The 19,379-nt window shown below is 42.4% G+C and overlaps 2 protein-coding genes across 3 annotated transcripts in view; one reads left to right on the forward strand and one right to left on the reverse strand.

Moving 5' to 3' along the window:
- The window catches only part of PDE7B (phosphodiesterase 7B), a 273,745-nt gene that overhangs the window by 124,502 nt on the left and 129,864 nt on the right, over window positions 1-19,379 (forward strand). The gene's annotated exons all lie outside the window — the stretch shown is intronic.
- On the reverse strand, window positions 1,983-18,357 carry LOC141983849 (uncharacterized). The gene is made up of 4 exons (XM_074946838.1): window positions 18,281-18,357; window positions 6,495-7,487; window positions 4,779-5,339; window positions 1,983-2,091 (listed from the first exon to the last, which is right to left on the reverse strand). The coding sequence occupies exons 1-4, from the start codon at window positions 18,355-18,357 to the stop codon at window positions 1,983-1,985; spliced, it is 1,740 nt and encodes a 579-aa protein (XP_074802939.1).

A 19,379-nucleotide genomic window follows, 5' to 3' on the forward strand; every position in this document is an offset into this window, starting at 1 on the left:
AGCTGAAAATCATTCTAGTGCACATAAAGACCAGGTTGCTTCATTAATGTTTTGTTATAATTTTTTGCAAGCAGAATTCATGGCGTATGTGATCTGGCACTGCAGTGACTTGAGACAAGAACTGATACAATCTTATGGAAGAACTAAAGACTCTCTGTATTCTGAGGCCTTGACTATAACCTCCTATTGGGTTCATTGAAGAAGGGGTTGCAGGTAGGAGACCCATATTGGGGGAGAGACAAGAAAAGAAAGGGGAGGAGGAAGAGGCAGAGGCCTTTGAGAGCCGGGAGAAGCCATAGTCAGGGGTAGGGTAGATGGAGGACAGTGGACAGTTAGGTGGGGGGGCACCCAGCTCCAGGCAAAGTGGAATGGCTGGGACCAAAGCCACGCTGCATGACACTGAGAACAGTAAGTTCTCATTCTTCATGGACAGCACATGGTGGAGCAAGGGGGTGCTACCTGACTTAGGCTGATGGCCTTTTAGAGTATGACTACACACGAAGCACTGCAGCAGCGAGTTTCAAAGCCCAGTTCTACAGACTTGGGCGCATGCGGCAGTGTTGAAAACAGCTGTGTAGACATTTGGGCACGGGCTCTGAAGCCCACCCCCTCTCCTAGATTTCACAGCCCGAGCCCAAACATCTACACTGCACAATAGTACAAGCCCAAGTCTGTCGACCTGGGCTCTGAGACTCACTGCCACAGGTTCCTGATTGCTGTGTAGACATACCCATTGTGGTTGGGGACAAAATACTGACGGGGACCTGAATGGATCATGTGTACTTGGGGGATCTGGTGCCTGCTGGCATTTTTCACTCATCCTCTGAAAATCTTTAGGACTAGCTCTGCCCATGGGCCATAATAACGGTGATGAAAGCAGCAGCTAAAGAACATTGAATGATTAGGGAATTTCTGAAACACCACACATTATAACTACTCCCTCCGAACATTCAAGTTACAAAAACAAACAAAGGAGATTCAGTTTTGGGGGGGAAGGAAGGAAGGCTTATCCAGAGCATTGCCCCAAAATTTCAGCCTGAATTCTGAATGTCTTGGCTTTTATGTATATATAATATATATATATGAGCATTAAATACACTTAAATGGAGGTCTGGGTTTTTTAAAAGATAATGTAATGCATATAAAGCAGCAATAAGTGGGTGGAACACGACTGTATTATATAACAGGACTTATGTACAGTACAGCAGAGATAAAGAACAAAACTTATATAAATCTTACTAAAATGGATGTACCCAACCAAATGTGAAAAAAAAATCCATGATATGGTGTGAATGATCCCAGCTAAGAAATGTGGCTCTCTTTTACTTAGCTCTTAAATCTTTTCCAACAAAAATTAAAACCTCAGGCTGTGATTTTGGGTGACCAGCAGGAGACATCTTAAAGGCAACATCCTCCATTTTCAGAACACCCTTCATTTTCAGCTGTTCATTGGATTCTGAAAATCAGACCCCTCTAAATTGTCTCACATTGGGTTCCCAAAAACTGAGGTAGCCAAAATCAGCAGTCATTTTTGAAAATGTAGGCCTGTGTTCTAACATCTACTGATTCACAGAAGGAGAAGGACTTAATATCCATATTTTTAAAATGGCATATTTGGATTTTTTTCTTATGTAACCAACCAATTTTTTAAAAATGGAAATAAATGTCTGCTGCAGGGTGGAAAAAGACACATTGGAAAGTACTCTATGGGAAATACATATAGACTTTATAGTTACAGGCTGAGGACAGCTCTTTGGGACTTTATTAACTGCGACTGTCCAAGCAAGCCAGCTGCTCTTGCTCTGAAATGGGAAGAAAGCCCTATCTTTTTCTTTTCCTCACCCCCTACTGGACACCACATATCTGGAATGAATTAATAAAATGACTGCATTTGTGTCCTGTTGCCTTTTCAGTTTCTCAGCTCAGTTCATGTGAAAAAAATGTTTTAGTCGTAATTGCTCCCTGAAGTACCATACATCTTATCACGTAACAAACCACATAACCCAGAAAGCATCAATGTGAACAGCACCTGTTTTGTAGCCAGCAGGATAAAAAGTGATTTGCTTGCAGATCATTTCAATGCCATAGTACCTGTTGCAAATAGTGAGGGGAAAGATAAAGCAGTTTCTGGTGGAGTATATCCATTTCTTTTCTTGCAAGGTGGCATGTGTGTCATCTTGACACCATGCCCCCTCTCCAAGCTGTCCCAGAACCTTGGAATTTGTGAAGCCGATATTGAGCTACTTGGAAATGCACTACTTTTGTCTTCTGCAATAGCAGGTCCACCACTAACAGCAGGGTTAAAGTTAAAGATGAAGACAACATTCCCTGTGTTAAATGAAGGGAAATGATTTCTTAAATGAAATAGGTCAGAGGAAGAACTGATGACCTGACTGCTTGTGATCATTAAAGAGCCCACAACACCTTTGTTAAGGATTGGGTTCTTAGCACCAGTGTCCTGGCCAAATTGTAGTTTGGGCTACTACATTCAGTCTACTGTAAAATTTCCCTTGGTATTTAATTGCGTATGCTGCTGCTATATACACATCCTGCCCAAACCATACTGTAGTCATGCTGCATGCTTTTCAATGGCTATGTTCCATCTCAGTGCTGGTCACTTTTCAGTAATGGGTGAAGGGCATGGTTCCTGTATACCAGATGTAAAAATCTGTGAAGAACTTTGTCAGAATAAAAGAAACTACATATATGCATGCAAGATGTTATTTATTATTGTTAAATAAAAGGAGCCTGTCAAGGTTCCTCCCCCACTCTGAACTCTAGGGTACAGATGTGGGGACCTGCATGAAAAACCTCCTAAGCTTATCTTTACCAGCTTAGGTCAAAACTTCCCCAAGGTACAAAATATTCCACCCTTTTGTCCTTGGATTGGCCGCTACCACCACCAAACAAATACTGGTTACTGGGGAAGAGCTGTTTGGACACGTCTTTCCCCCCAAAATACTTCCCAAAAACCTTGCACCCTACTTCCTGGACAAGGTTTGGTAAAAAGCCTCACCAATTTGCCTAGGTGACTACAGACCCAGACCCTTGGATCTTAAGAACAATGAACAATCCTCCCAACACTTGCACCCTCCCTTTCCTGGGAAATGTTGGATAAAAAGCCTCACCAATTTGCATAGGTGACCACAGACCCAAACCCTTGGATCTGAGAACAATGAAAAAGCATTCAGTTTTCTTACAAGAAGACTTTTAATAAAAATAGAATTAGAAATAAGAAATCCCCCCTGTAAAATCAGGATGGTAAATACCTTACAGGGTAATTAGATTCAAAACATAGAGAACCCCTCTAGGCAAAAACCTTAAGTTACAAAAAAGATACACAGACAGAAATAGTTATTCTATTCAGCACAATTCTTTTCTCAGCCATTTAAAGAAATCATAATCTAACACATACCTAGCTAGATTACTTACTAAAAGTTCTAAGGCTTCATTCCTGGTCTATCCCCAGCAAAGACAAAATGTAGACAGACACACAAACCCTTTGTTTCTCTCCCTCCTACCAGCTTTTGAAAGTATCTTGTCTCCTCATTGGTCATTTTGGTCAGGTGCCAGCGAGGTTACCTTTAGCTTCTTAACCCTTTACAGGTGAGAGGAGATTTCCTCTGGCCAGGAGGGATTTTAAAGGGGTTTACCCTTCCCTTTATATTTATGACACGCCCCCCAAATCTCAGCTAGGGTGAAACACTGGCTGGGATTTCTTCCTGGAGCTCTAGGAAAACAGAGTTAATAAGACACATGCATCTCTAAATATACTACCAAGTACATAAAGACTAGCAATATTTTCTACATCTCAAGGACGATTTTAACCAGTTGATTCTGGGAAACTTTCACGGGAGAGTGCATCAGCCACTTTGTTAGAAGCTCCTGAGATGTGTTGGATGTCAAAATCAAAATCTTGGAGAGCTAAACTCCACCGAAGAAGTTTTTTGTTAGTTTCTTTGACGGTGTGAAGCCACTTCAGTGCAGCATGGTCGGTTTGCAGGTGGAAACGTCGTCCCCAAACATATGGGCGTAGCTTTTCCAGGGCGTAGACAATGGCGTAACATTCTTTTTCAGTGATTGACCAGTTGCTTTCCCTCTCAGACAGTTTTTTGCTGAGGAACACTACAGGGTGGAATTCTCGATCAGGTCCTTTCTGCATTAAAACTGCTCCCACACCACGCTCGGACGCATCTGTGGTTACTAGGAACGGTTTGTCAAAGTCTGGGGCCCTTAGTACAGGGTCAGACATGAGTGTCGCTTTAAGCTTGTTAAAGGCCTTCTGACACTTTTCGGTCCACTGAACAGCATTTGGCTGTTTCTTTTTGGTTAGGTCTGTCAGTGGGGCGGCGATTTGGCTGTAGTGCGGTACAAATCGTCTGTAATAACCGGCCAAGCCTAAGAAGGATTGAACCTGTTTCTTTGACTTTGGGACAGGCCACTTTTGGATAGCATCCACTTTGGCCTGTAGGGGGCTGATAGTTCCTTGACCCACCTGGTGTCCAAGGTAAGTCACTCTGTTTAGGCCTATTTGACACTTCTTAGCCTTAACAGTTAGTCCTGCCTCCCTTATGCGCTCAAGGACTTTTTGTAGATGTTCCAGGTGGTCTGCCCAGGAATCCGAAAATATGGCCACATCGTCAAGGTAGGCGACTGCATATTCTCCTAATCCCGCTAGGAGACCATCTACAAGTCTTTGGAAGGTGGCGGGTGCATTTCGCAGCCCGAAAGGGAGTACATTAAATTCATACAGCCCGAGATGTGTGGTGAAGGCTGACCTTTCCTTGGCAGATTCATCTAGCGGTACCTGCCAGTACCCCTTGGTTAAGTCCAAGGTAGAGATGAACTGGGCCCGTCCCAGTTTCTCTAATAGTTCATCTGTGCGTGGCATTGGATAGTTGTCTGGGCGAGTTACAGCATTTAGCTTACGGTAGTCCACGCAAAAACGTATTTCCCCATCTGGTTTGGGAACTAGAACCACTGGAGATGCCCATGCACTTTCAGAGGGGCGGATTACACCCATCTGTAACATATCCCGGATCTCCCGTTCTATAGCAGTTCTAGCTTGAGGAGACACCCGGTAAGGTTGGACTCTAATTGGGCGAGCATTACCTGTGTCAATGGAGTGATATGCCCGTTCAGTCAGTCCTGGGGTGGCTGAGAACGTTGGCGCGTAGCTAGTGCACAGCTCCTGGATCTGCTGTCGCTGCATACGCCCAAGGGTCATGGAGAGGTTCACCTCTTCCACACCACCAGCACATTTCCCTTCGTAGTAGACACCTTCAGGCCACTCAGCGTCGTCTCCTCCCTGGGCTGTAAACTGACAAACCTTTAATTCTCTGGAATAAAAGGGCTTTAGAGAATTAATATGGTACACCTTAGGCTTTCGGTTGGAGGTGGGGAATGCTATGAGATAATTAACAGCTCCCAGGCGCTCCTGGACCGTGAATGGCCCTTCCCACGATGCTTCCATTTTATGGGGCTGGAGCGCCTTTAAGACCATGACCTGGTCCCCTACTTTGAAGGAACGCTCTCTGGCATGTTTATCATACCAGGCTTTTTGCTCTTTTTGAGCATCCTGTAAGTTTTCTTTAGCAAGGGCTAAAGAAGTTCGGAGGGTGTTTTGTAGGTTGGTTACAAAGTCCAGAATGTTAGTTCCTGGTGAAGGTGTAAATCCCTCCCATTGCTGCTTCACCAACTGCAATGGCCCCTTAACCTCACGGCCATATACAAGTTCAAATGGGGAAAACCCTAAACTGGGGTGTGGTACAGCTCTGTAGGCAAAGAGCAACTGCTGCAACACTAGGTCCCAATCATTGGAGTGCTCATTTACGAATTTACGTATCATGGCCCCCAAAGTTCCATTAAACTTCTCCACCATACCATTTGTTTGATGGTGGTAAGGAGTGGCAACCAAGTGATTTACCCCATGAGCTTCCCAAAGGTTTTTCATAGTTCCTGCCAGGAAATTAGTCCCTGCATCTGTGAGGATGTCGGAGGGCCAACCTACCCTGGCAAAAATGTCTGCTAGTGCCTGGCACACACTGTTAGCCCTGGTGTTGCTTAGAGCTACTGCTTCCGGCCATCGGGTGGCAAAATCCATGAAAGTCAGTATGTACTGCTTTCCTCTGGGTGTCTTTTTCGGAAAAGGACCCAGAATATCCACAGCTACTCGCTGAAATGGAACTTCAATGATGGGGAGTGGCTGGAGAGGGGCTTTGACCTGGTCTTGGGGCTTTCCCACTCTTTGGCACACCTCACAAGACTGGACATAGGTAGAAACATCCTTGCCCATTCCCTCCCAGTGGAATGACCCCCCCAAACGGTCTTTGGTCCTGTTCACCCCAGCATGGCCACTAGGGTGATCATGGGCTAAGCTCAAGAGCTTGGCCCGGTATTTAGTTGGAACTACCAACTGTCTCTGAGGATGCCAGTCTTCCTGGTGTCCACCAGAAAGAGTTTCCTTGTATAAAAGTCCTCTTTCTACAACAAACCTGGATCGATTAGAAGAGCTGAGAGGCGGTGGGTTGCTCCGTGCCGCCGTCCAAGCTCTCTGGAGGCTTTCATCTGCTTCCTGTTCGGTCTGGAACTGTTCCCTTGATGCTGGAGACATCAGTTCCTCATTGGATTGTGGACCTAGGCTTGGTCCCTCTGGAAGTGATATAGGGGATGGAGCTGTTTCTGTTGACTGTGAACCGCTCTCCGCTGGTGCACTATGTTGGGATTCAGGCTCCGGCTGAGCCTCTTGTGTAGGGTTATCGGCTGCTACCAGTTCAGGGTCGGTGGGGCCCTCTGGTGTTGAGGTTGCAAGTACTGGATTCAGTGCTGGCAATGGGTCTGGTGTTGGTTGTTCGGCTGGTTCCGGTTCTGGGACTGGTTCCGTCTGGGTCTCTGGGACTGGATCCACTACTGCTGTTGCAGACATTGGTCTGGGGTCCGGGTCCATCACCTCTGACCGGGTCCTGATAGAAGTTTCCGGAACAGAGCTAGGCCTCACGGCTTGTTTAGCCTGGCTGCGGGTGACCGTTCCCACCCTCTTGGCCTGCTTCACATGATTGGCCAAGTCTTCCCCCAACAGCATGGGGATGGGATAATCATCATAGACTGCAAAAGTCCACGTTCCTGACCAGCCCTTGTACTGGACAGGCAACTTGGCTGTAGGCAAATCGAAAGAGTTGGACTTGAAGGGTTGAATTGTCACTTGGATCTCTGGGTTGATTAACTTGGGGTCCACTAAGGAAGCATGGATAGCTGACACTTGTGCTCCGGTGTCCCTCCACGCGGTGACCTTCTTCCCGCCCACACTCACAGTTTCCCTCCGCTCCAAGGGTATCTGGGAGGTATCTGGGCCTGTGGACCTCTGGTGTGATTCCGGTGCAATGAACTGTAATCTGTTGGGGTTCTTGGGGCAGTTGGCCTTTACATGCCCCAGCTCGTTACATTTAAAACATCGTCCAGCTGACGGGTCACTGGGGCGAGGAGGGTTGCTGGAGAATGGGGTGGTGGGAAGATAAGGGGTCTGGAGGGTTCTTTGGGAGGTAGGTGGGGCTTTGGGCGGCCCCCGGTAATAGGGTGTGGCCTGGGGTTGTCCCTTCTGGTCTCCGCTCCAACTGCGACCAGTTTTTTTCTTCTCTGCCACCTCCACCCATCTGGCTCCAATCTCTCCTGCCTCGATTACAGTTTTGGGCTTCCCATCTAGGATGTACCTTTCTATTTCTTCAGGAACACCCTCTAAGAATTGTTCCATTTGCATTAGGAAGGGCAAATTTACTGGAGATTCAACACTTGCTCCGGATATCCAGGCATCCCAATGTTTCACAATGTGGTAGGCATGTCGGGTAAATGACACGTCTGGTTTCCACCTTAGGGCTCTGAACCTCCGACGAGACTGCTCGGGTGTTATCCCCATTCTGACTCTTGCCTTGGATTTAAACAGTTCATACTTGTTCATGTGTTCTTTAGGCATTTCAGCTGCCACCTCAGCTAAGGGTCCACTGAGCTGTGGCCTCAGCTCTACCATGTATTGGTCAGTAGAGATGTTGTACCCAAGGCAGGCCCTTTCGAAGTTTTCTAGGAAGGCCTCAGTATCATCGCCTGCCTTGTAGGTGGGGAACTTTCTGGGATGGGAAGTGGTACTTGGAGAAGGATTGCTAGGGTTTGTTGGGATATTCTGCTGAGCCTTTATCTTCTCTATCTCCTCCACATACTTCCTCTCTTTTTCCTTCTCCTCCAGTTCTTTGTCCCTTGCTTCCATAGCTCTCCTGTGAGCAGCCGCTTGGTGTTGTTCTGCCTCTTTTGCTGCCTCCCTTTCTTGTTCCTTTTCCTCCTTCTTCAGCCGCATGAGTTCTATCTGTCTTTCATGTTCCCTTTGTCTTTCCTCAGCCTGAAATCTGGCTAATTCCAGCTGTAGTCGAGCCGCGGATTTGGTCATTCTAACCTCTCTGTTTTTAACTAACTTTACACCCAAAGTTTAGAAATAAACAAACAAAACTTGGCTGTAAAATTTTGCTGTGCTGTAATAGAATACCTATTCTCTGATAGTGATTGTCAGCCTACAGAAAAAGACAATTCCCTTGTCTCTGCTCTGGGTCCAAATCAAAGCAAAAAACTTCCAACTACTTGGAAACCTGTTTACCCAGCCCAAAGAAAAAACAAGTTTCCTTTTTAAACTTGTGCTCCTTGTAAAAACTCAAAATCCAAAAAAAAACCCTGCCACTTTTGTCTCCAGGCAAATGGGTAGAACACCCCCCCCTTCTATTTACTTTTAGGGAAAAAAAAAACTCTGGGTTGGAAGACTGTGAATTTCCCTGCAGGAGTTAAGTACCCTGCCTCCAGGCAAAGAAAACCTGCAATTCACAAAGATAATCCCCTTTTGTCTCTGCTTGGCCACAAAGCAGAGAAAAAAACAAGCTGCTTTCAGTTTCAGCTGCTTCTGGACTTCCTTTTTTTTAAAATCTGTATTTCTAGTTCAAAAAAATCTCAACTGGATCTCAAAATGATTTCAGGTTAATCCCACCACTCTGCCACCATGTCAAGGTTCCTCCCCCACTCTGAACTCTAGGGTACAGATGTGGGGACCTGCATGAAAAACCTCCTAAGCTTATCTTTACCAGCTTAGGTCAAAACTTCCCCAAGGTACAAAATATTCCACCCTTTTGTCCTTGGATTGGCCGCTACCACCACCAAACAAATACTGGTTACTGGGGAAGAGCTGTTTGGACACGTCTTTCCCCCCAAAATACTTCCCAAAAACCTTGCACCCTACTTCCTGGACAAGGTTTGGTAAAAAGCCTCACCAATTTGCCTAGGTGACTACAGACCCAGACCCTTGGATCTTAAGAACAATGAACAATCCTCCCAACACTTGCACCCTCCCTTTCCTGGGAAATGTTGGATAAAAAGCCTCACCAATTTGCATAGGTGACCACAGACCCAAACCCTTGGATCTGAGAACAATGAAAAAGCATTCAGTTTTCTTACAAGAAGACTTTTAATAAAAATAGAATTAGAAATAAGAAATCCCCCCTGTAAAATCAGGATGGTAAATACCTTACAGGGTAATTAGATTCAAAACATAGAGAACCCCTCTAGGCAAAAACCTTAAGTTACAAAAAAGATACACAGACAGAAATAGTTATTCTATTCAGCACAATTCTTTTCTCAGCCATTTAAAGAAATCATAATCTAACACATACCTAGCTAGATTACTTACTAAAAGTTCTAAGGCTTCATTCCTGGTCTATCCCCAGCAAAGACAAAATGTAGACAGACACACAAACCCTTTGTTTCTCTCCCTCCTACCAGCTTTTGAAAGTATCTTGTCTCCTCATTGGTCATTTTGGTCAGGTGCCAGCGAGGTTACCTTTAGCTTCTTAACCCTTTACAGGTGAGAGGAGATTTCCTCTGGCCAGGAGGGATTTTAAAGGGGTTTACCCTTCCCTTTATATTTATGACAGAGCCAAATCCAGGGACATGCTTAGTGCCTTTTGAAAACTTGCAACTCCCATTGACTTCTGTGGCATTCACAGGGACTCAGCACCTGTCTGGATTTGGCTCAAAGAGAGAACTATTTGAGTCCTGCGGACTTGAGGTGGCTTGAGGTCACACAAGCTTTGATGGGGGTAATACAGGGCTGCCAATGATAGTTAACTTGTCTTGCAACCAGTGAAAAATGTGAAGTGATTGAATGTATTTTCCCTCCTGCCCCCCGAAAAACTTCATACATTTTAAACATTTGTACTGTCCTGCCAATGACACCTGAACCATTTGAGGCAAGAGAGTAGTTATAAATCATAATAGCCAGGGATAATCACTGGGTCCATCCTTTTGAAAATACAGACTAAAGCATCTATCTAAGGCAGTTGGGTGGCCTCCATTACCATACTATCTGAGCACCACACAATCTTCAGTGCATCTATCCTCCCATCACCCTTGTGAGATAGGGAAGTGCTTTTATCCCCATTTTACCTAGGGGAACTGAGACAGAAAGAAGCTAAGTGACTTGCTTACGGTCACACACAAAGTACGAGGTAGAGCAGGGAACTGCACCCTGGTCTCTGTCTAATGCCAGAACTATGAGACCATTCTTCCTCTCTGAGGCAGTTATTAATCTTGATCATCAACTTCATTCCTATTCTAGTCTGCCAGCAAGCATTCTAGTTGTTATGATGGTGTTCCTGTTGTGGACCCTGTCCATGTGGAACAGGACTGAGACCACCAACTCCATTCACATAAACCACCAAGGAGCCACCATTTATATGGTAGTGACCTTGGGTAACTATCATTGTGGCTTGGATTACTTTCCTACTAATAATCCACAATAATAATAATTTGTATTATAATAAATTTGCATTGATCAAAGTTCTCAGGCTTTTCCAAATCAAACAAGTCAAGTCGTGCCAGCATCAACACCACATAAAAAATAATAGGAATTATATGTAAAAATACAGCACTACTTTTCAGCACATTTGGGGTCATCCTGTGCTAAAGACGCCATAGCAGTAAGAGCCTAATCTAATGCATAATTCACTGTCCTTTGTACTATCTCTATGAAAATCATAAAGGAGAGGAGAGGGAAATGAACACAATGAATAAAGTGAACACCCATCCTGGAAAGCATGGATATTATGAAAGGTGGTAAAACACATACAACTTTGAAATTTACTAAGTTCTATGTGTTAGAACAGCTACTACAAAAGATTATTTTGCAGAGGTTTAATGTCTGTCTTTTTTTATCACATATATACTTTTAGTATTGATGATGCATTACATCTGGTGAGGGGCAAACCTCAGAAGCTTTGGTAATTCAGTTCCATTCACATAAGCATCCAGAATTCTGAATGCTTATTTCAATTTATCCAACACCTTTGGCTTGGAAATCAGACTGGAAACCTCAGGCCAGAATCTTTCTCATGAGATTTCCTGGCTTCTGCCTAACTGGAAATAGCACAAGCGCAGCTTTTTCCTCAGTATTTTGGTCCTTCCACTTCTGGTCCCAGTAGAAACTGAGGAGCACAGCAGTCTACAGTTTATTTATTATAAAAAGTAGTGGAACATTTTTGAACATCAAAATAAATAAATAATTTGGTTAAGTTTGAGGTTTGGCCAACAATATGATCAGTTCCACCTAGGCAGTGGCTGAACAGTTTACTGCTGCTTAGTGCAGTTTGTCTGTGCAAAACATGCTTTTGTTGTTACCACCTAGTTTTCCCTCCCGTGCCTCCCTTTTTGTTTTATACCCACCTAATGAATCTTGTATTTAAGATTGAAAACTCTTTGCTGCAGGAGCTGCCAGTACAATAGCTAGTGCAATCAGGGTCTGACGTAGTTGAGATCTTCAGGCACTACTCTAATATTAGTACTAATTTTATCCAAATTGATTTGCCTCTCCCTAATTGAAATATATTTGCATTTGTCAGACAATTTTTTTAAAATAGGCAAGTAAGAAAACTGCATTTTGTTTGGTGCTGCATACAAAACGATAACCTTAATGTGATGTGTATGCTGAATAAAATCTTTATTTGTGTATAAGACTTCATAATCTCAGGTACAAAATTAGTCACTCTTTTTCATCTTATGAAGAAACAATGTAATAGAGTCTTCCCTAGACCCATGTCAAATTGCAATTTTTGTTAGCCACCAGTGCTAAGTTATGCTAAAGTAAACTATGTATGTGGCATAATTAAACACAGGTCTTGACGTTCAATTAATAAGTGCCTAGTAAGTGGCTGACTCTTTTATTATCTCTTACATTAAAAAAAAAAAAAAAAGGAACTGTGGCAAATGCTAGTGCATCACTGACTGTATTTAGTGCTCTTTCACCTTTCATTCTGTCTCTTTGGTCTCTCTGTAATTTACTATTGGCTGAAGAAGGAACTCCCTGTCAGTTCCTCTTACCACAGTCCATCACATTCCTTTGGTCTTCTGCCTCAGTAAAGGGGAATGAATTGCAGCGCTACTAAGGCTGTCTCTCACGAGGGTTGGTGGAAAGTTATTTGAGACTGTTATGGGGATTGCCCTACTGCTCTCTGATCTGTGCCATGTACAACACACGTGCAAGAACACAAACTTACAATCTATGCGTGCATATACATAAGCACGTGCACACACCTAGATTGCCCAGTGGTGGTTTCTGCTGCTTCATAATGTCAAAAGCAAAATGTTTGAAAAATGTAAATGTTATATACCTAGTTAAAAAACATTTCGATAGAAAAATTTCCATCAGAACATGCAGTTTTGTCAAAATTGAAACATTTTGATTAAGTTTTTGATGGGAAAAAGTCAAAATGCATCATGTTGACTTTTTCACTTCGTTTCACTAATGTTGAAACATTTCATTTCAATGGGGTAAAACATTTCGTTTTGACTTCACCATTTCAATTTCATTTTGACTTTACCATCCTGGCCTCTGTTTGTCAGAGAGTGGAGATGGATGGCAGGGGAGAGATCACTTGATCATTACCTGTTAGGTTCACTCCCTCTGGGGCACCTGGAATTGTCCACAGTCGGTACACAGGATGCTGGGCTGGATGGACCTTTGGTCTGACCCAGTGTAGCCGTTCTTATGTTTCTACTTTTATTTTATATTAAGATATTAATCAATACTTATACATTATATTTACTATTATACAAACTATATTTAATATTTTATATTATATATTATAACGTTGTAACATTAGACATATTTACCTTAGCCAAATAAACATTGTGACCCTGTCAAAATGAATTGATTCAACACTGTTGAGACAAAACGATTAAATCGTTCTGCATATAAAATGTTTAGAAGTTTCATTCTATGGAAATTTTGGCTTTTTTTTGTTCTGATTCTGAACCCAAACAAATTTTGAAATATTGGCATTTCCAGGGGAATAGAAATTCCAGGGTTTGTTTTTTTCTAACTGCTCTAGTTAATATCTTTCTTATGTCAGCAACTGTATTTATGTCAGCAATTGAACTTAGAATGATGTTTATTAAAAGAGACTAGTCAGTTCGCAATAGAGAAGTGGAACTAGCAGGCAGCCATAGATTGGCATACATTACTGTTTAAGCTGTAACTAGAAAAGGGAAATGTATATTCATGCCAAAATGAGACGAACAGTAAGTACACACCCAGAGTCACATTCTGTCCTCAGAGACATGCATGCAGCTCCCACTGGAGTTACACATGCACAGCTGCAGGCACAATTAAAAACCTGGGATGTAGTTTTTAAAAAAAATCAACTGATGTAAATGACATATGTCAGCAAAGGAGGTGCAATTAATTTTCCAATTCGTTGGCATAGGAAGCTAGTAGCATAACAGGGTGAAGCCCTTCTAATATTTGATGTTTTCTCACTAGTCACACAATCTGGTAAAAGTTATATCACTCCTTGCATGCTAACCCTACTAAATTGTTTCCTGTGCAAATGTTCCAATTGAATTTGGCAATATTTGGAAGATTTCTTTCTCATTCTGAAAAAACAAAGTTAACTGTGTTTGAAACCAGTCTCATCTGGTATAACTTGAAAACTGATACTGTGCTTTTTTAAAATGACAAAAAAAATCTGTGTTAAAATAACATCATGGCAATGGGTTTAACTGAAGCCTGTGTAGGGACAGCTATTAGAGTGCAGAATCAGCTCCCAATAAAAGTTGTGGAAACTCCACCACTTGAGTCATTTGAATTTGCACTGGAGAATACACATTGGAATATTCCGTAAGACACAAACTAGCATTGGCAAGAGGATGGGATAGAGGACCTTCTTCTGACTCTGATTTCTGTGATTCTAGAAAACAGTAATGTGCACTTTGATAGCACCTTCCATTGGCAGATCTCAAAGCACTAGACAAATATTAATGAATTAGTCCTCACAACACAGTGCCATGCACACGGTGAATATTAAAGTTTCATGAGATTTTGTCCCCAGAAGTTCCATCCTTTGAGCACTGAAGTTTCCTTGCCTTGCCCCTTGGCAAATGAGAATGATCTCCATTTCCCTGAGCATGATCAGTGCTTTTTAGGCATCAGAAGTGGCGCTATCTTGGCCAGTACCTATCTACATAGAGGCAGCACAACCATGCTGGGAATCTGAATCGGGTTCCTGAACTGAGTCCTTCACTACTTAGCTGTGGCTGGCAGAGGCTAGGAGTGATTTGCCTCTGACCATTTCGTCCTCAGGAAGGGAGTGCCTTTTATTGCTAACAAGCAATCCCCTCTGGCTGATCACCAGCCTGGCAAAGATGAATAGTGGAAGAATCATATCTAAGCCAACCTTGACTGAAATGACAAGTTGACTTTTTATAAAGACAGTAAAAAGAGGATCCTAGAGGACAAACCCCTAAAAGGCTTTGCAACCTCTGGTGCATCCATGTGACAAGCAGGTATCATCTCACACTATGTTTTGACACCAGTCCCCTTCCATTGTATTATGCAGAGGTCATGTCTGTGCCTCTGATGATAAATGACAATATATAAGGTAGCCACTGAGTATTAAGACTTGGCCAAGTCAAAAGAAGAGGAATCCTGGTGCCTGGGTTTGAAATCATTCTTACTTATGAGATCACTCACCCTGGCTCCCCACATCCAAGGTAAGATTAAAGTATTGTGAGTCAGAACAATTTATTTGTGAAGTTACTAGAGGGTCTTTGTATGTGGAAGAAGTTACCCAAAAGTCTTAAAACTGTGGAAATACATAAATACCGATGTGCTGTAATCAGTTTAGTACATTATAATGCAGGCCACAGAAAAATGTATAGAGAGGAAAATACATTCCCTGGGACTGTGGAGTTATTGAACAGATAATTTAAGAGGGCAGAGAAACTTCCCTGGATTTTCCTTTTAAAAAGTTCTTAGGTCATGGGACAACTTCAATACTGATGGAGGGAAGCACCTTTTGGATGTCTTGTGCGTAGGCTTGGAAGGATTAGATTTGTATTGGTAAATGTCGATAAACGTCAGTTTCACCAAACACACACAAACTTATGAAAAATATTTCCATTGATGATCATCAAAATTTACAGCTAGGCAAAATAAACAAAATGCTGTTTGAGAATTTACTGGAGTTTGATTTAAAGTTGATTTAGAGTTTGTAGGTGATGTTGACAATTTGTCTTTTTAATCCTTATAAAGATTTAACGTTTTGAATATCAATGTCTGCTGTTATTAAATAATTGTCTGATTCCCTCATACTTTTATGCAACTGTAAAAGTGATAATTTTTAAAATGTTTAAAACCATGGTTAATATAAAAATGTAAATAGATAAAAATAGGAAAAAATGCTTTAAAATAATCAATGTTATCCATCAAAATTATTTTAAAAATTTGAATTCTGCCACGCCTACCTACGTGTAAACAACATGAATATTTTGCCTTGTGGATACTGTAAGGAAAGAAATGTCTGTGTGCATCCAGTATAGTATTTACAAACCCCAATAACAAAAATAATTAAAGCTGTGGCTACACTACAAGCTAGGGGTACAATTCCCATCTCACATAGACATACTTGTGCTAGCTGTCGTCTGAGCTAGCATGCTAAAAATAGAATTGTGGCTGCAGTAGCATGAACAGGGCAGTGACAGCAGATGCTAGCAGCCCTGAGTTCATACCCACAAGGTTCAGCCGGGTTTGTACTCGGGGTGGCTAGCACTTTACTGCCACTGCCTTTTCTACTGCAGCTCCACTACTATTTTTAGCATGCTAACTCATGTGAGAGCTAGCATGAGTGTGTCGACACAAGTTGGGAATCACACCCATACCTCATAGTGTAGACAGAGCCTTTATGATATATCTTTTAGTAAAGCTTTTGATGTTGCTATTTGTTCAGTCGGGGAAGATTTTAAATATATGTGTATTTTAGAATATAAATATATTTCTATCATGCACTCTGCAGTGTTCTGAACAATGATGTGTAATTGTGTGGAGTGAACCCTTGAGAATTGAGAACTTGAAAAACATCGGAAAACATTTATTGTTTTACATATTGTCAGGGTGTCTTGGAAAGCATGCTGCAGCTGGAACTCTGTTACTGAGAGCAGTCTGTCCAAATAACTCTGAGAGAAACATTTTTCCAGAAGACTTCTTTCCATCTGCAAATGTAGAGGATGCCATTAACCAGTTGTAGATCAGTATTCGTCAAGGACCTTTCTATACTGTCGCTGAGCTTTTTCTTACCATTTCTTTCTGTAGCATTACCATTAGTACTACTCCCCCCAGTGGTGGCAATGGTGGGAGCTCTACTGTAGACAAGGCTCCAGCACCTGCTTGCATTGTTATCACCACATTGTTTATAGTTGCTTTCAGCAGGGTAATTTGTCTACACTAATGTTGTCATTGTTGCTAACACCAGAAGAACTGCCCTGGAACTAAAGCAATGGTGAGAAATGCTAAGAAAATGTTCATTGTAGATACAGCCCAGTTCTTCAGTCCTGAGAATCTAGCTCAGGGGAAGCTTAGTTTAACCACAAGCATGTTTGTGCATCATTGTTAGCACTTTCCCACGGTTTCCTAGATGCAGCTCTGGTCCATCCCAGCAGCAAATTACGCACATTACTGTCATGCAGGGAGGAAACTGGGGTAAGCAGCCATATATGCCTTGTGTGAGACAGTGTTATGGGACCTCTCGCTGACATGGTGACATTGCATTATCAGCGAGCATATGTGCAGATGGAATGGAGACGCATCATGTGTGGTTGTAGACTGAAAATGACAAACATTGGTACTACAAAGTACCATAGATAATGATATTGTTCATCTTCATTGTGTTCACTGTACAAATCTAACTGCCAACCCTGGAAACTCGATCTGGGATCTGAAAGTCAAGCTGGGTTCTCCCTGCTTTTTACTTCAACACCAATACTAAAGATTCAGAAATCTGAATTTGTCTGACAGTTTTGCTGAATAGAATCCAGTTCAGTCTACTATAGCTGTATTGGCTCCTGCATAGCAAACAGAAATTCATTCATTTTTTTCTCTTTGGGAGAAAACTGTCCTTGTGCAGAGGGCCAGCATGAGGCCTGTCTGTCACCAAAGACCCATCTAAATTCTCAAATTTGGCATAAATGGGCTTTGTATGGGGTTGAATTTCACTCTAAATTGGTAAAGTCAGCAAAGATAAATTCAAGACAGTGAGCAGATACTCTGCAAATTTAGGAAGTGCAACATTCTAAATATTTAAAAACATAGGAAAAACGTTCAGCTGTAATGACAAAGAAAGGCATTTCATTTTCAACAATGCTTTTATTCAAGGGACAGGGTTATTTTGTCTTGTTTTCAAAGGTGAAAAGAAAGATTAAGTCATCAGCTCTTTGTAACATCTGATGTTATCTCATTTCCAAGCGAATGAGCTTCCCTGCAGTTATTACAGTATTCATGCCCCATTTACTGTTGCTGTACTTTGCTTTCTAGGAAAGAATGTTAAGCTAGAGATCACCTAATTTGCCAACATTCTAGAGGCACACTGTTTATCGTCCTGAAGGAAATAAGTAAAAGAGCTTTCGGAGTTTACAGCCAATCTCCACGCTGTCTGCTACAGAAGTTATGTAATCCTAAGGGCATCTTCGGCCCATTTTTTGGTCATCGGTATTACTCAGACTTACTACTGCTGATGGCACCAAATATGTTCAGGTCACCCAAAGTTCTAGAAGGTGATGGAAACAATTTTAGACTCTTCCCATTATTTTTCTTGTTTTAAAAATGTGGAAAAGATAAATGAACATTTGCAGACTCCTTTCCGTGTGCCAGGAGTGCCCGGGATGGAGCTAGCAGCAGATACTTGCTCTAGGCAAATCAGCCACTACCACCTACTGGTCAGGGTAAGTAGCAGCTGAAACAGGAAACACATTTGGAGTGCCATAATTCACGTCTGTCAGTTTTGCCTCCATAATTGTTAAACATTTTGACCCTCATTCAGCAAGGTATTTAACCATTTGCCTAATTTTAAGCCCATTAGTAATCAAATTCACTTCAATAAGATTATTCGTATGCTTATATAACAGGGATGGGGGATGCTGAGGCAAAATGCTGTATAACTATACATTGTCTGGCTATGCTGAACAAAGGACAGGAGACACTGGATATGGTTTAACCAGAATGCAACTTTATTATTAGATGTCTGGGATTACCTGGCAGATAAAGGTGTACAGAACAGGTAACTACATGATCATTTCAATATCTAGCCAGGGGCTTCTTCCAGCCTCTCCTTTTTCTATCCTAGTCCCCAGCCAACCCATTGTTGGAACCTGATCATCCCTCTCCTTGAATGAAGGTTAAGGTGAGCTATAAAGGAAAGGGATTGGCTCCCTGCCATGCCAGTCATAGGAGCCCTGGACTCCCTCCCCACCCCATTTACCTCATTTAACAAACACCTCCTTTAATTCCTTTACCAAGCCATTTATCTGGTAACTGTCTCCCTTTCCTACGGCGTACCTGCACTGGACATCCACCTCATACTGGCATAATGAGTTGTGACATCATCGCTTAACTCGCTTCTCTGCTCATCATAACATAACCCCTCCTGAACCCGCTGTGGGGAAGGCGAAAAACTCCCACTCCAACTCTCTCTCAACCCTACCCTTAGAGCAATATACTCCTTCCCCCAGCAAGCCAGACAACGCCCCCACTCCCTCCGCTTAAGGTGCAGTGCAATCACTCCCCTTCTTCCTGCACCTCAGCTTAACTCTTCGCTAAAGCGCAGGTCGGGTTTTGGCTTTTCAGAAAGCATTACACAGAGTTAAACCTCAGGGTTCTTGTTTGTAAAACCGTGAAAAATAGATGTTAGTCCCCAGTCCATTTCAAAGAGAGACCATGGTGCACTTTCTTAGTAAAACAAACATTTAATTCGCACAAAACACACTGAATAGTATAAAATAATGTAAATAGTATTTGGAATAATCTGTATAACTTT

The sequence above is a fragment of the Natator depressus genome, chromosome 3 (assembly GCF_965152275.1).
Source record: "Natator depressus isolate rNatDep1 chromosome 3, rNatDep2.hap1, whole genome shotgun sequence".
In the NCBI taxonomy this organism is placed as follows: domain Eukaryota; kingdom Metazoa; phylum Chordata; order Testudines; family Cheloniidae; genus Natator; species Natator depressus.

Coding starts and splice junctions, on each gene's coding strand:
- LOC141983849 (XM_074946838.1), bottom strand. CDS start 18,357: ATGGAGGCAAAACTGACAGACGTGAATTATGGCACTCCAAATGTGTTT. Junction 5,340..6,494: donor AGCTCTTCTAATCGATCCAG/GTTTGTTGTAGA, acceptor CTTTTATTCCAG/AGAATTAAAGGTTTGTCAGT. Junction 2,092..4,778: donor GATGAATCTGCCAAGGAAAG/GTCAGCCTTCAC, acceptor TATTTGCAACAG/GTACTATGGCATTGAAATGA.